The sequence below is a fragment of the Anomaloglossus baeobatrachus genome, chromosome 2 (genome assembly GCF_048569485.1).
Source record: "Anomaloglossus baeobatrachus isolate aAnoBae1 chromosome 2, aAnoBae1.hap1, whole genome shotgun sequence".
Classification (NCBI taxonomy): domain Eukaryota; kingdom Metazoa; phylum Chordata; class Amphibia; order Anura; family Aromobatidae; genus Anomaloglossus; species Anomaloglossus baeobatrachus.
The window spans coordinates 624,276,814-624,291,807 of NC_134354.1; the positions used below are offsets into that span (position 1 = coordinate 624,276,814).

Genomic DNA, 14,994 nt, shown 5'->3' on the forward strand with positions numbered 1-14,994 from the left:
AAATGGTCAGAGCTCTCCAGTTACGCCTTGGAGATTTTGTCGTGTCCAGCTGCCAGCGTTGTCTCTGAACGTGTATTCAGTGCTGCTGGGTGTGTGCTGACAGATAAGCGCACGCGTCTGTCCAGTGACAATGTGGACAGACTGACGTTCATCAAAATGAACAAGTCATGGATCCAGAAGGAATTTACTACCCCTGTGTCATCCTGGGGAGAGTAAATGCTTGTGGATTTGGAATGTGCTTGATGCAAATCAAAACATCCTGTTTGCAACTAGGGCCCAAGTGCTGCCACTGATGTGGTGGGTGTCTGTGTGGCCCAATTTTTGGAAAAAAGGGAGACTCCGCTTGGAGTAACCCTTGCTTGCTGTGTTTTTAAAAGAAGCCAAGATGAACAGAGCTGGGATCAGGAAAGACTTTGCTACCTACCCCGGTGTCATCCTGGGGACGGCTAAGAATAGCGTATTTTTGAATGTGCTTGATGCAAATCAAAACATCCTGTTTGCAACTAGGGCCCAAGTGCTGCCACTGAATGGGTGGGTGTGTGTGGGGCCCAATTTTTGGAAAAAAGGGGAGACTCCGCTTGGAGTAACCCTTGCTTACATTGTTTTTAAAAGAAGCCAAGATGAACAAGTCATGGGTCAGCAAAGACTTTGCTACCTACCCCAGTGTCATCCTGGGGACGGCTAAGAATAGCGTATTTTTGAATGTGCTTGATGCAAATCAAAACATCCTGTTTGCAACTAGGGCCCAAGTGCTGCCACTGATGGGGTGGGTGTCTGTGTGGCCCAATTTTTGGAAAAAAGGGAGACTCCGCTTGGAGTAACCCTTGCTTGCTGTGTTTTTAAAAGAAGCCAAGATGAACAGAGCTGGGATCAGGAAAGACTTTGCTACCTACCCCGGTGTCATCCTGGGGACGGCTAAGAATAGCGTATTTTTGAATGTGCTTGATGCAAATCAAAACATCCTGTTTGCAACTAGGGCCCAAGTGCTGCCACTGATGTGGTGGGTGTCTGTGTGGCCCAATTTTTGGAAAAAAGGGAGACTCCGCTTGGAGTAACCCTTGCTTGCTGTGTTTTTAAAAGAAGCCAAGATGAACAGAGCTGGGATCAGGAAAGACTTTGCTACCTACCCCGGTGTCATCCTGGGGACGGCTAAGAATAGCGTATTTTTGAATGTGCTTGATGCAAATCAAAACATCCTGTTTGCAACTAGGGCCCAAGTGCTGCCACTGAATGGGTGGGTGTGTGTGGGGCCCAATTTTTGGAAAAAAGGGGAGACTCCGCTTGGAGTAACCCTTGCTTACATTGTTTTTAAAAGAAGCCAAGATGAACAAGTCATGGGTCAGCAAAGACTTTGCTACCTACCCCAGTGTCATCCTGGGGACGGCTAAGAATAGCGTATTTTTGAATGTGCTTGATGCAAATCAAAACATCCTGTTTGCAACTAGGGCCCAAGTGCTGCCACTGATGGGGTGGGTGTCTGTGTGGCCCAATTTTTGGAAAAAAGGGAGACTCCGCTTGGAGTAACCCTTGCTTGCTGTGTTTTTAAAAGAAGCCAAGATGAACAGAGCTGGGATCAGGAAAGACTTTGCTACCTACCCCGGTGTCATCCTGGGGACGGCTAAGAATAGCGTATTTTTGAATGTGCTTGATGCAAATCAAAACATCCTGTTTGCAACTAGGGCCGAAGTGCTGCCACTGATGGGGTGGGTGTCTGTGTGGCCCATTTTTTGGAAAAAAGGGAGACTCCGCTTGGAGTAACCCTTGCTTGCTGTGTTTTTAAAAGAAGCCAAGATGAACAGAGCTGGGATCAGGAAAGACTTTGCTACCTACCCCGGTGTCATCCTGGGGACGGATAAGAATGGCGTATTTTTGAATGTGCTTGATGCAAATCTAGCTGTGAAGTGTACAACTGGGGCACAACTGCTGCCACTGAATGGGTGGGTGTCTGTGTGGCCCAATTTTTGGAAAAAAGGGAGACTCCGCTTGGAGTAACCCTTGCTTGCTGTGTTTTTAAAAGAAGCCAAGATGAACAGAGCTGGGATCAGGAAAGACTTTGCTACCTACCCCGGTGTCATCCTGGGGACGGCTAAGAAGAGCGTATTTTTGAATGTGCTTGATGCAAATCAAAACATCCTGTTTGCAACTAGGGCCCAAGTGCTGCCACTGATGGGGTGGGTGTCTGTGTGGCCCAATTTTTGGAAAAAAGGGAGACTCCGCTTGGAGTAACCCTTGCTTGCTGTGTTTTTAAAAGAAGCCAAGATGAACAGAGCTGGGATCAGGAAAGACTTTGCTACCTACCCCGGTGTCATCCTGGGGACGGCTAAGAATAGCGTATTTTTGAATGTGCTTGATGCAAATCAAAACATCCTGTTTGCAACTAGGGCCCAAGTGCTGCCACTGAATGGGTGGGTGTGTGTGGGGCCCAATTTTTGGAAAAAAGGGGAGACTCCGCTTGGAGTAACCCTTGCTTACATTGTTTTTAAAAGAAGCCAAGATGAACAAGTCATGGGTCAGCAAAGACTTTGCTACCTACCCCAGTGTCATCCTGGGGACGGCTAAGAATAGCGTATTTTTGAATGTGCTTGATGCAAATCAAAACATCCTGTTTGCAACTAGGGCCCAAGTGCTGCCACTGATGGGGTGGGTGTCTGTGTGGCCCAATTTTTGGAAAAAAGGGAGACTCCGCTTGGAGTAACCCTTGCTTGCTGTGTTTTTAAAAGAAGCCAAGATGAACAGAGCTGGGATCAGGAAAGACTTTGCTACCTACCCCGGTGTCATCCTGGGGACGGCTAAGAATAGCGTATTTTTGAATGTGCTTGATGCAAATCAAAACATCCTGTTTGCAACTAGGGCCCAAGTGCTGCCACTGAATGGGTGGGTGTGTGTGGGGCCCAATTTTTGGAAAAAAGGGGAGACTCCGCTTGGAGTAACCCTTGCTTACATTGTTTTTAAAAGAAGCCAAGATGAACAAGTCATGGGTCAGCAAAGACTTTGCTACCTACCCCAGTGTCATCCTGGGGACGGCTAAGAATAGCGTATTTTTGAATGTGCTTGATGCAAATCAAAACATCCTGTTTGCAACTAGGGCCCAAGTGCTGCCACTGATGGGGTGGGTGTCTGTGTGGCCCAATTTTTGGAAAAAAGGGAGACTCCGCTTGGAGTAACCCTTGCTTGCTGTGTTTTTAAAAGAAGCCAAGATGAACAGAGCTGGGATCAGGAAAGACTTTGCTACCTACCCCGGTGTCATCCTGGGGACGGATAAGAATGGCGTATTTTTGAATGTGCTTGATGCAAATCTAGCTGTGAAGTGTACAACTGGGGCACAACTGCTGCCACTGAATGGGTGGGTGTCTGTGTGGCCCAATTTTTGGAAAAAAGGGAGACTCCGCTTGGAGTAACCCTTGCTTGCTGTGTTTTTAAAAGAAGCCAAGATGAACAGAGCTGGGATCAGGAAAGACTTTGCTACCTACCCCGGTGTCATCCTGGGGCCGGCTAAGAAGAGCGTATTTTTGAATGTGCTTGATGCAAATCAAAACATCCTGTTTGCAACTAGGGCCCAAGTGCTGCCACTGATGGGGTGGGTGTCTGTGTGGCCCAATTTTTGGAAAAAAGGGAGACTCCGCTTGGAGTAACCCTTGCTTGCTGTGTTTTTAAAAGAAGCCAAGATGAACAGAGCTGGGATCAGGAAAGACTTTGCTACCTACCCCGGTGTCATCCTGGGGACGGCTAAGAAGAGCGTATTTTTGAATGTGCTTGATGCAAATCAAAACATCCTGTTTGCAACTAGGGCCCAAGTGCTGCCACTGATGGGGTGGGTGTCTGTGTGGCCCAATTTTTGGAAAAAAGGGAGACTCCGCTTGGAGTAACCCTTGCTTGCTGTGTTTTTAAAAGAAGCCAAGATGAACAGAGCTGGGATCAGGAAAGACTTTGCTACCTACCCCGGTGTCATCCTGGGGACGGCTAAGAATAGCGTATTTTTGAATGTGCTTGATGCAAATCAAAACATCCTGTTTGCAACTAGGGCCCAAGTGCTGCCACTGAATGGGTGGGTGTGTGTGGGGCCCAATTTTTGGAAAAAAGGGGAGACTCCGCTTGGAGTAACCCTTGCTTACATTGTTTTTAAAAGAAGCCAAGATGAACAAGTCATGGGTCAGCAAAGACTTTGCTACCTACCCCAGTGTCATCCTGGGGACGGCTAAGAATAGCGTATTTTTGAATGTGCTTGATGCAAATCAAAACATCCTGTTTGCAACTAGGGCCCAAGTGCTGCCACTGATGGGGTGGGTGTCTGTGTGGCCCAATTTTTGGAAAAAAGGGAGACTCCGCTTGGAGTAACCCTTGCTTGCTGTGTTTTTAAAAGAAGCCAAGATGAACAGAGCTGGGATCAGGAAAGACTTTGCTACCTACCCCGGTGTCATCCTGGGGACGGCTAAGAATAGCGTATTTTTGAATGTGCTTGATGCAAATCAAAACATCCTGTTTGCAACTAGGGCCCAAGTGCTGCCACTGAATGGGTGGGTGTGTGTGGGGCCCAATTTTTGGAAAAAAGGGGAGACTCCGCTTGGAGTAACCCTTGCTTACATTGTTTTTAAAAGAAGCCAAGATGAACAAGTCATGGGTCAGCAAAGACTTTGCTACCTACCCCAGTGTCATCCTGGGGACGGCTAAGAATAGCGTATTTTTGAATGTGCTTGATGCAAATCAAAACATCCTGTTTGCAACTAGGGCCCAAGTGCTGCCACTGATGGGGTGGGTGTCTGTGTGGCCCAATTTTTGGAAAAAAGGGAGACTCCGCTTGGAGTAACCCTTGCTTGCTGTGTTTTTAAAAGAAGCCAAGATGAACAGAGCTGGGATCAGGAAAGACTTTGCTACCTACCCCGGTGTCATCCTGGGGACGGATAAGAATAGCGTATTTTTGAATGTGCTTGATGCAAATCAAAACATCCTGTTTGCAACTAGGGCCCAAGTGCTGCCACTGAATGGGTGGGTGTGTGTGGGGCCCAATTTTTGGAAAAAAGGGGAGACTCCGCTTGGAGTAACCCTTGCTTACATTGTTTTTAAAAGAAGCCAAGATGAACAAGTCATGGGTCAGCAAAGACTTTGCTACCTACCCCAGTGTCATCCTGGGGACGGCTAAGAATAGCGTATTTTTGAATGTGCTTGATGCAAATCAAAACATCCTGTTTGCAACTAGGGCCCAAGTGCTGCCACTGATGGGGTGGGTGTCTGTGTGGCCCAATTTTTGGAAAAAAGGGAGACTCCGCTTGGAGTAACCCTTGCTTGCTGTGTTTTTAAAAGAAGCCAAGATGAACAGAGCTGGGATCAGGAAAGACTTTGCTACCTACCCCGGTGTCATCCTGGGGACGGCTAAGAATAGCGTATTTTTGAATGTGCTTGATGCAAATCAAAACATCCTGTTTGCAACTAGGGCCGAAGTGCTGCCACTGATGGGGTGGGTGTCTGTGTGGCCCAATTTTTGGAAAAAAGGGAGACTCCGCTTGGAGTAACCCTTGCTTGCTGTGTTTTTAAAAGAAGCCAAGATGAACAGAGCTGGGATCAGGAAAGACTTTGCTACCTACCCCGGTGTCATCCTGGGGACGGATAAGAATGGCGTATTTTTGAATGTGCTTGATGCAAATCTAGCTGTGAAGTGTACAACTGGGGCACAACTGCTGCCACTGAATGGGTGGGTGTGTGTGGGGCCCAATTTTTGGAAAAAAGGGGAGACTCCGCTTGGAGTAACCCTTGCTTACATTGTTTTTAAAAGAAGCCAAGATGAACAAGTCATGGGTCAGCAAAGACTTTGCTACCTACCCCAGTGTCATCCTGGGGACGGCTAAGAATAGCGTATTTTTGAATGTGCTTGATGCAAATCAAAACATCCTGTTTGCAACTAGGGCCGAAGTGCTGCCACTGATGGGGTGGGTGTCTGTGTGGCCCAATTTTTGGAAAAAAGGGAGACTCCGCTTGGAGTAACCCTTGCTTGCTGTGTTTTTAAAAGAAGCCAAGATGAACAGAGCTGGGATCAGGAAAGACTTTGCTACCTACCCCGGTGTCATCCTGGGGACGGATAAGAATGGCGTATTTTTGAATGTGCTTGATGCAAATCTAGCTGTGAAGTGTACAACTGGGGCACAACTGCTGCCACTGAAGGGGTGGGTGTGTGGGGCCCAATTTTTGGAAAAAAGGGAGACTCCGCTTGGAGTCACCTTGCGGTGTTTTACATGACTTTAGAAGGGCGTGCCATGCCTATATCTGTGTGTCCTCCTCTTTTTCCTTGTCCAGCTGTTTTGTTTTCGCATGAGTACATGTCCTTGTCACTTTCCCATGTGTTTGTGTTGTGTTGTGAGTTGTTTGTCACCTTTTGGACACCTTTGAGGGTGTTTTCTAGGTGTTTTACTGTGTTTGTGATTGCCTGCCATTGTTTCCTATGGGCTCGAGTTCGGTTCGTCGAACGTTCGACGAGCCGAACTCGAGCCAGACCCCCCGTTCGGCGAACCGCCTCGAGCCGAACCGGGACCGGTTCGCTCATCTCTAGTAATAACCTGATGGAAAAAAAACTGTTTGTTAGGTGGGATAATTTTTAAGCCCGCTGCGTAAATAGGTGATTTGCAGCCAATAACTCATTCTGTGCACTTAAGGCCCCGTCACACACAACGAGATCACTAACGAGATCGTTGCTGAGTCACAGTTTCTGTGACGCAGCAACGATCTCACCAGCGATCTCGTTATGTGTGACATCTACCAGCGATCAGGCCCCTGCTGTTAGATCACTAGTCGTTGCAGAAGGGTCCGGACCATTTTCTTCAAAGGCAATATCCTGCTGGGCAGGACGCATCACTATGTTTGACACTGTGTGACAGGGTCCCAATGACCGCCGAGATCGTTATACAGGTCGCTACTGCGACCTGCATCGTTACTGTGTCGTTGGTAAGGCTTGACTGTGTGACATCTCACCAGCGACTTCCCAGCGACTTACCAGCGATCCTAATCAGGACGTACCGTTGTCGGGATAGCTGGTAAGTCATTGTGTGTGACTGGGCCTTTAGAATCTAAACAGTCCTGAAAATGGCCATTAATCCAATTGCAGTTAGCCTATTGATGTTGTTTAATGGTATGGATCAGCCTATGTAAAGGGGCCTGAGAGTTTTCATTGAGGAGTGTACTTCTTCCTCTGCATGACACTGCCCAATCATAAGCAGGCAGCAACACATAGGAGAGAGAAGAACACATCCTCAACCATAGCTTAGAGCAGATTTCTCCACTGTGAGGCATATAATGACAGAGCCCTGATCTCACTGCAAAGCCATTTTTAGTTGCTGTGAGCATTTAGTGCCATTACTGACACCTTTGAGCTTTCATCTCATGGTAGTCTGTGTTTGGGGGGGGGGGGGGGGGTAAGTAGAGTTGAGTTTAGCTGTGTCACATTACAAACCCTGCTATCAACTCTCCTCTTATGGTGCTGATAACTTTATTGCCCCTTCCAAAACATGGACTGGCAGGAAATAAAAGCTCAATGGTGTCAGTTATAACACTAAGGTCAGCAACTTGTAATGGCCGTACAGTGAGATCAGAGCTGTCATTATATGCTTCACAGTGAGAAAAATGTAAGCGATGTTGGGGTTGTGTTGTTCTTTCTCCTAAGTGTTGCTGCTTAGTTATGATTTGTCATTGTCATACAGAGGGAAAAAGTATACCCCCTCCAATGAAAAATGATCTAATGTTAATAGAGTATGTCATTGCAGGTGCTCATTGATGCTGATAAAAAATGTCAAAATTTTAAAAATGGTGAATAGAATAATTTCTTTCTCAGGATTGGTGAAGTCCAAGCTGTCAGACACAACTCATCTAATCTTCATTAGGCTGACAGTGGTCAGAAAGCTCTTTTTGGCGATGCTCTCAGCATTGTTTGTGCCGCAAATTTGCTCAATTCAACATCAACAGCTCAAACAATGTGTCTGTGATTTCTTGAAAACTCATGTCCATTGTGTGTTTAAAGCTGCAGTGAAGTTTGTTTTTTTTTCTATGTCCTTTTTTACCCAAAAGGCTTCTATGGGGAAGCTTACAAAAATCCTGTAAGAAACACAATTGCATTTTTAAGTGTTTCTCACTGGAAAGGCAAAAAAAATGCATTTTCAAATCTTCACGTAAAACTTTAAACAAAGTGACAAAAATGCAATAGAAAAGGGGGCTTTACACGCTGCGACATCGCTAATGCGGAGTCGTTGGGGTCACGGAATTCGTGACGCACATCCGGCCGCATTAGCGATGCCGTTGCGTGTGACACCGATAAGCGATTTCGCATCGTTGCAAAAACGTGCAAAATCGCTAATCGGCGACATGGGGGTCCATTCTTAAAAATCGTTACTGCAGCAGTAAAGAAGTTGTTCCTCGTTCCTGCGGTGTCACATGCAGCGATGTGTGCTCCCCTTACCTGCCTCCCGGCTGCTATGCAGAAGGAAGGAGGTGGGCGGGATGTTACGTCCCGCTCATCTCCGCCCCTCCGCTGCTATTGGGCGGCGGTTCAGTGACGCTTCAGTGACGTCGCTGTGACGCCGCACGGACCGCCCCCTTAGAAAGGAGGCGGTTCGCCGGTCACAGCGACGTCGCCGGACAGGTAAGTATGTGTGACGGCTCTGGGCGATGTTGTGCGGCACGGGCAGCGATTTGCCTGTGTCGCGCAACAGATGGGGGCGGGTACCCACACTAGCGATATCGTGACCGATATCGCAGTATGTAAAGTAGCCTTAAGAGCAGACTACTATTTTGGTGTAGAAACATGCCAGAAAACAGCAGAAAAAGAGCAAGGTTTTTGCATGTGGGAACAAGGCCTTAACGTCCCCAAAATGATTTACAACAAAATAACTGGTTATGAATCTTACCCATTCACTTGAATAGCCAAAGTGTCTGTCATCTGGGTTTTTAGGCTGCAATTGATCCAAAAATGCTTTGTTTCGTCTAGGGTAAAAAGAAATAAAATCAGAGTATGTTATTTTGGTAAAATATTACATTAGCAACTTAAAGGGAACCGGTCATGTCCTCAAACCCTATTAACCTGCACATATGGTGTAAATCTGCAGATTAATAGCATTACAATGCAAAATTTGGCCAATTTACTGAAAGTGCAGCTCCTAGGGATAAATGAACTTGTGCAGAGCGAACTATCAATCAAAGTGCTATGGTGTGCTGCCAATCGCTACAATAGTGTGTATCGTGATTGTAGACACTCAAGCGCATCTCAGTTTTCTCCCAGTGGCCACACTTTCACTAAACTGGGCAGACAGCATTGTATTGCTATTAACATGCAGAATAAATCCTATATCTGCTAAAGTTAATAGCATTTAGGAACAGATTAAACTTTTTTTTTTTTCCATAATTTTGTCCTGATTGGAGAGTTATGAAATTTTGCAAATCACTTTATTAGGGGATTTCTCTTCAAACCTGTTAAAAAATTGCATGTAAGTGGTTACCAAATTCCTACTTTTCCCAGTTTATTTGCTTGGATCTCAGAATGTACTCAATTGAAGTACAGATGATGGCAGTGAAGGAGTCGGCTCAGCAAATATGTCTAAGGCTGGAGTTAAATTAGAGTATGGCATCCGATTCGAGAGCATCGGATGTGATATGCTAATTACCTCCGGTTCCTGCTCTGCTGCGAGTGTGAGCCAAGTGTCATTATACTATATTCTGATACTGCGATCAGATCACAGCTGCGGATGAGAGAGAGGGATTAACCTCCCAATCTCCTCCATTGTCAGCCTGTGCGTATATCACACTGCACTTGGATGTCATTTGAGTGCAGTCCAATATTTCCTTCGCACCCATAGATTTGTATGGGTGCGAGTGTACTCGCAGAAAATCGTAGCATGCTGAGATGCAGCTCTGAGCTGCAGCATTGTCTTGAATGGGGCCGAGTGCAATGTGATATTTTCTAGCATTGCACTCATGCGAGTCATACGTCAGTGTGACTCTGCCCTATCTAACTAAACCCAAACCTGTAGGTCTGGATTTCTTTTTCCCTTAAAGGGAACCTGTCACCAGTTTTTTTTCAAGTATGAGCTAATACCACCACCTTACTCAGCCTCTGTGCTGCATTCTAAAATGTTGTATAATATGTCCTGACCCCCCTGAATATCCCCCCCCAAAAACTTTTGAATAGCTCCCACGCTGTATGCAAATCCGAACAGTCAGCTCTGATGGCAACATTACAGCGACTCCTGTCCATTCTTTCCACTGTGAACTGCCATCTTTCCGATGTGACTGATGTGGATGATGCATCCTGTGTCATCCACATAGCCGAACTAAATCTCGCGCCTTTGCAGAGGCATCGCAGTTTGTGGAGGCGCACTTTGCTCTGGCCTGCTGTCGGCAGAGCATGAAACCTAAATGGGCATACTGGTCTCTGTTCTTCCTGCTCACCACATTCTCCCTTTTACAATATGCACTGACCGTGCTCTTTGTTTACACTATAAACTAGATACTGAATTACATCCTCCTGAGATATTTTGCACCTTTCCTAATTGTGTCCATTCTAGATCAACCAGTACATTATATGATCACTTTCCTTTTTTGAGAAGTTTAATACATGAGACTAATTCTGTTTAATTTTCTTGGTTTAATTCAGCTGTAGCTATTGAGAAAATGAAATAACTAATATTTTATTCAGCTTTGCCCTATATAAAATGCAAAATATAAGAGTTTTAGGTGCCTAAATATCTCTTGCTGACTTTGAGATGGACTAGTTGCAGATGAATCACCCATGATCCCTACTTCTTTTACCATCATATGTAAAGTACCATATCAGTTAGCACAAGCTGACAAACTGTTGTAGACTAATGTCATAGTATCATGAATGGGAGGATCATCCCTATATGTCATGAATTAGGATGAAAGATTTTCTGGATGATGTTTACTACTATGTATTTGAATGAATTAAAGGGAACCTGTCAACAGAAATTTCGCAATAAACCTAAAAGATTCCCCTTCTGCAGCTCCTGGGCTGCATTGTAGAAAGGTTCCTGTTGCTATTGTGCCCCCTTTGAGACCTAAATAAATACTTTATAAAGTCTTACCTTTTTGTATGCAAACTTTTTTTATGGTCACGGGGATCGAGCTGTCTTGCGTCTGTTATTCGCCTCCTGCCGCTGTACGGCGTCCCCCATTGCTCATTTCCATACATGAGGACGCCGCCCAGTGCTCCCGAGGTCTCGCGCATGCCCAGTGGCACTATAGCGGGACAGCACTGTGTAAAGAGTGACCGCTGGTGAGGTGATTGCGCAGGCGCAAGATTATGGGCGGCGCTGTGATTGTCATCAGCAGCGTCATCCAAGTACCCACCCATAATCTCGTGCCCGCGCTTTGCCCTCTGCCTCCACCGTTATGCGCAAGCGCTGGCCATATGAACCCACGTCACCTATTACCGCAGGCGCGAGATTATGGGCTGGTACTTGGATGACGCTGCTGATGACAATCACAGCGCCGCCCATAATCTCGCGCCTGCGGTAATAGGTGACGTGGGTTCATATGGCCAGTGCTTGCGCATAACAGTGGAGGCAGAGGGAAAAGCGCGGGCACGAGATTATGGGCGGGTACTTGGATGACGCTGCTGATGACAATCACAGCGCCACCCATAATCTCGCGCCTGCGCAATCACCTCACCATCGGTCACGCTTTACACAGTGCTGTTCCGCGATAGTGCCACTGGGCATGCGCGAGACCTCGGGAGCACTGGGCGGCGACCTCATGTATGGAAATGAGCAATGGGGGATGGCGTAAAGCGGCAGGAGGCAAATAACGGACGCAAGAGACCATAAAAAAAATTTGCATACAAAAAGGTAAGACTTTATATTTATTTAGGTCTCAAAGGGGGCACACTAGCAACAGGAACCTTTCTACAATGCAGCCCAGGAGCTGCAGAAGGGGAATCTTTTAGGTTTATTGCGAAATTTCTGCTGACAGGCTCCCTTTAAATGTCATTAGCAAAACATACATTATGTAAGTTCATGTAAATTACTATTTCTAGGAAGATACAAACATTTTCATTGTTATTTTAGTAAAGATAAATGAACCTTTTGAAAGTCGAATTAGAAAGCTTTGGCAAAGTTGTCCAGAATCGATTTGCTGTGAATTACAAGTACTCCAATTGTGACACTCTGAAGTTTCCTAGGACTGTGTTAAACACCTCAGCATCAATGTTTCAAATGATGATGGCAATTTTGGTGATCTACACAGAGCAGTTGCATATTTTTCAAATTTTTCATATTCAGCCAATAAAAATTCATACCAAATCATACCAAATCAATTACTGCATCTCTATCTATTAGTATTTAAAGTGGACCTGTCACCAGATTTCACAATATAAACGAAATGAAACACAAACAAAAATGACTTTGAAATAACATAGAAGGAAAAGTGCACAGCACTGCTTACCCTTTCAAGAGGTAGTGAGATGATCTCGTTTCACCACTAAGCAGTGTGGTTGTTGCTTTGTGACATCAGGCACAATCCTGAAAAAATTCCTGGTATGATGGAAGCTGCTGTCTCAACCGTGGTGCTATTGCCCAGACGAAGCCATCAATTCATAGAAAATAAAGGAGTGGGCAGCACTCTGCAGGTAGCTTCAGACAGCTTTATTTTTCCATGCTGACAGGTGTAACAGACATGAGGGAGTTCCTCAGGAGGCTTGGGGAGACAGCAGCAGATCCTGTATGGTGGTAGTCCATGGCTATAGGCCTATAGCCATGGACTACCACCATACAGGATCTGCTGCTGTCTCCCCAAGCCTCCTGAGGAACCTTTAATGGGAAAGGAGAAACGCGTAGAGGCAAGGCAGGGATGAGGACCTACTTTTTCAGGGAAGTAAAACTATCCTTATATTCCCTTTAGTGTCTTTTTTATATTTACTTGGGACTGATTGTATCCCAGTAAGGCACCATTCATGTGTGGTACTGTAAACTCTGCAAAACATATGGTCTTGGTCTGATTGTGGAGGGACCATGATAGCTCCCTTTTGGAATGTTTTTGGTATAAGGGATTATTACATGGGCTAATGTTTGCAGGTTTTTTGTTTTCTTAAATATCACCTCCTATGGTTGTATATCATATTGCCAGTAATCAGGCCTTGAATACATATTGGTGTACCAAACCCCACTTAAATTTTGGGAGCGGCAATCTTACTTCCCCCTATTTACCTTCATTTGAGCACTGTCCCTGGTTTTAGGGTAAGGAGAAAGAGGGAAAGCCGTCGTGGAACGGGGGCGCCCGGAAACTTAAGGCGTCATACCCTCCATTGACAGGTAGGGACATCTAGTCCCCTGAGGGTTACTAGGGTTTCCCCCCCCCTCCTTCCACGAGATATATATATATATATATATATATATATATATATACTTTACCGACTCCCATATAGGGGTTACCTGCTTCTGGTATTTTTGTGTTTGTGTGTCCTTGGAATTTTAACCAATTATTAATAAAACGTATATATTTTTAATAGGGGTTGAGGTTAATTGCATATGTCTTGATGCTTACAGAGTGCTGCTATATCCTTGTTTGTGTTTTGTGTAGTTTTAGCAGCTAGCACCTGTTCACTCTTGATATATTTGGAGATGCAGTTTTTTGTTGTTTTTTTTACAGTATAAACTGGATACATTAAAATAGATCTCTTATACATAATGATGCTAATGTATGAAACTAAAGGCAGCTTTACAAGCTGCAATGTATCTTACAATGTGTCGGCGGGGTCACGTCGTAAGTGACGCACATCCGGCATTGTAAGGTACATTGCAGTGTGTGACAGGTATGTGCGATTGAACGTTAAAACGTTCATTGCATATACATCGTACCTGTCTCTAGAATTGCATGTCAGATTGTTAATCGTACCCGGGGTAGCACACATTGCAGTGTGTGACACCCCGGGAACGATGAACAGATCTTACCTGTGTCCTGCGGCTCCTGGCCCACAATGCGGAAGGAAAGAGGTGGGCGGGATGTTTACGTCCCGCTCAGCTCCGCCCCTCCGCTTCTATTGGCCGGCTGCCGCGTGACGTCGCTGTGACGCCGAACGTCCCTCCCACTCCAGGAAGTGGACGTTTGCCGCCCACATCGAGATCGTATGGAAGGTAAGTATGTGTGACGGGGGTTAATCGTTTGTGCGACATGTTCAACAAATTGAACGTGCCACACATGCGATGGGGGCGTTGCAAATCGCATACGAAATCGTATGCGAAATTGCAACGTGTAAAGCAGGCTTAAGCCTCTGACTGCTCACGTTTCCCTAGGTTATACCAAAAAGTTTTTTATATTATGTTCAAAGAAAGATTCCCCTAAAAACTAAATTATTTAATAAACAGCTATTATGTACTGAGGTGTAGACTTTGTAAAACTGAAATGGGCATATTATTGTATTGAATGAGTACATTTACGTAATAAATGAAGAAACATGTAGAAAACACTAGCACTTATTCAAATAAATGAGCCATACAAATAGAGAATATAACAATAAAATCTATTTGAATTGTTTCTCTAATCTTACTTTGGCATACATCAGTTGATATTATGTTTGCATGCATAACGCATGGTGTGATGCCAATTAACTGGTGCAATCTGTTTGCACACTTTACACTAGCAAGCACGGTTAGATTAATGTGCACAGCTTGGAAAGCAAGCTCATAGGCATTCAATAAATTGCTTTCATTATTATACTCTGGAGAGCCTCTTCAAAAGCCTATAAAAGCCTAGTTTTCTGCCTGTTAGCTAAATAATTGACCTGCCTTTAAATCACCAGGAGGGGATAATTTGCCTAAAACTAAAGACATAATAAACTATTCAGGGAAAAAAAATATTTAAAAGTTAAGATTCCATTGAATCAAATACAATCAGTACTGGTTATCCTGAAACTCAGCGCGGGCAACAGAGAGAGCTACTGTAGGTTCAAAATTCTATTATGTTGTACGCTTTTTTTTTCCTAGACAGCAATTAAGTATCACAACTATAAAA

General features: G+C 45.1%; 1 protein-coding gene across 2 annotated transcripts in view; it reads right to left on the minus strand.

The window, feature by feature from the left end:
- Nucleotides 1-14,994, minus strand: part of EPSTI1 (epithelial stromal interaction 1) — a 209,413-nt gene that overhangs the window by 112,121 nt on the left and 82,298 nt on the right. For both annotated transcript variants that reach the window (XM_075334383.1, XM_075334382.1), the window contains exon 7: nucleotides 8,883-8,958. In XM_075334383.1, the coding sequence (XP_075190498.1) occupies nucleotides 8,883-8,958 (76 nt within the window). The remainder of the gene's footprint in view (nucleotides 1-8,882; nucleotides 8,959-14,994) is intronic.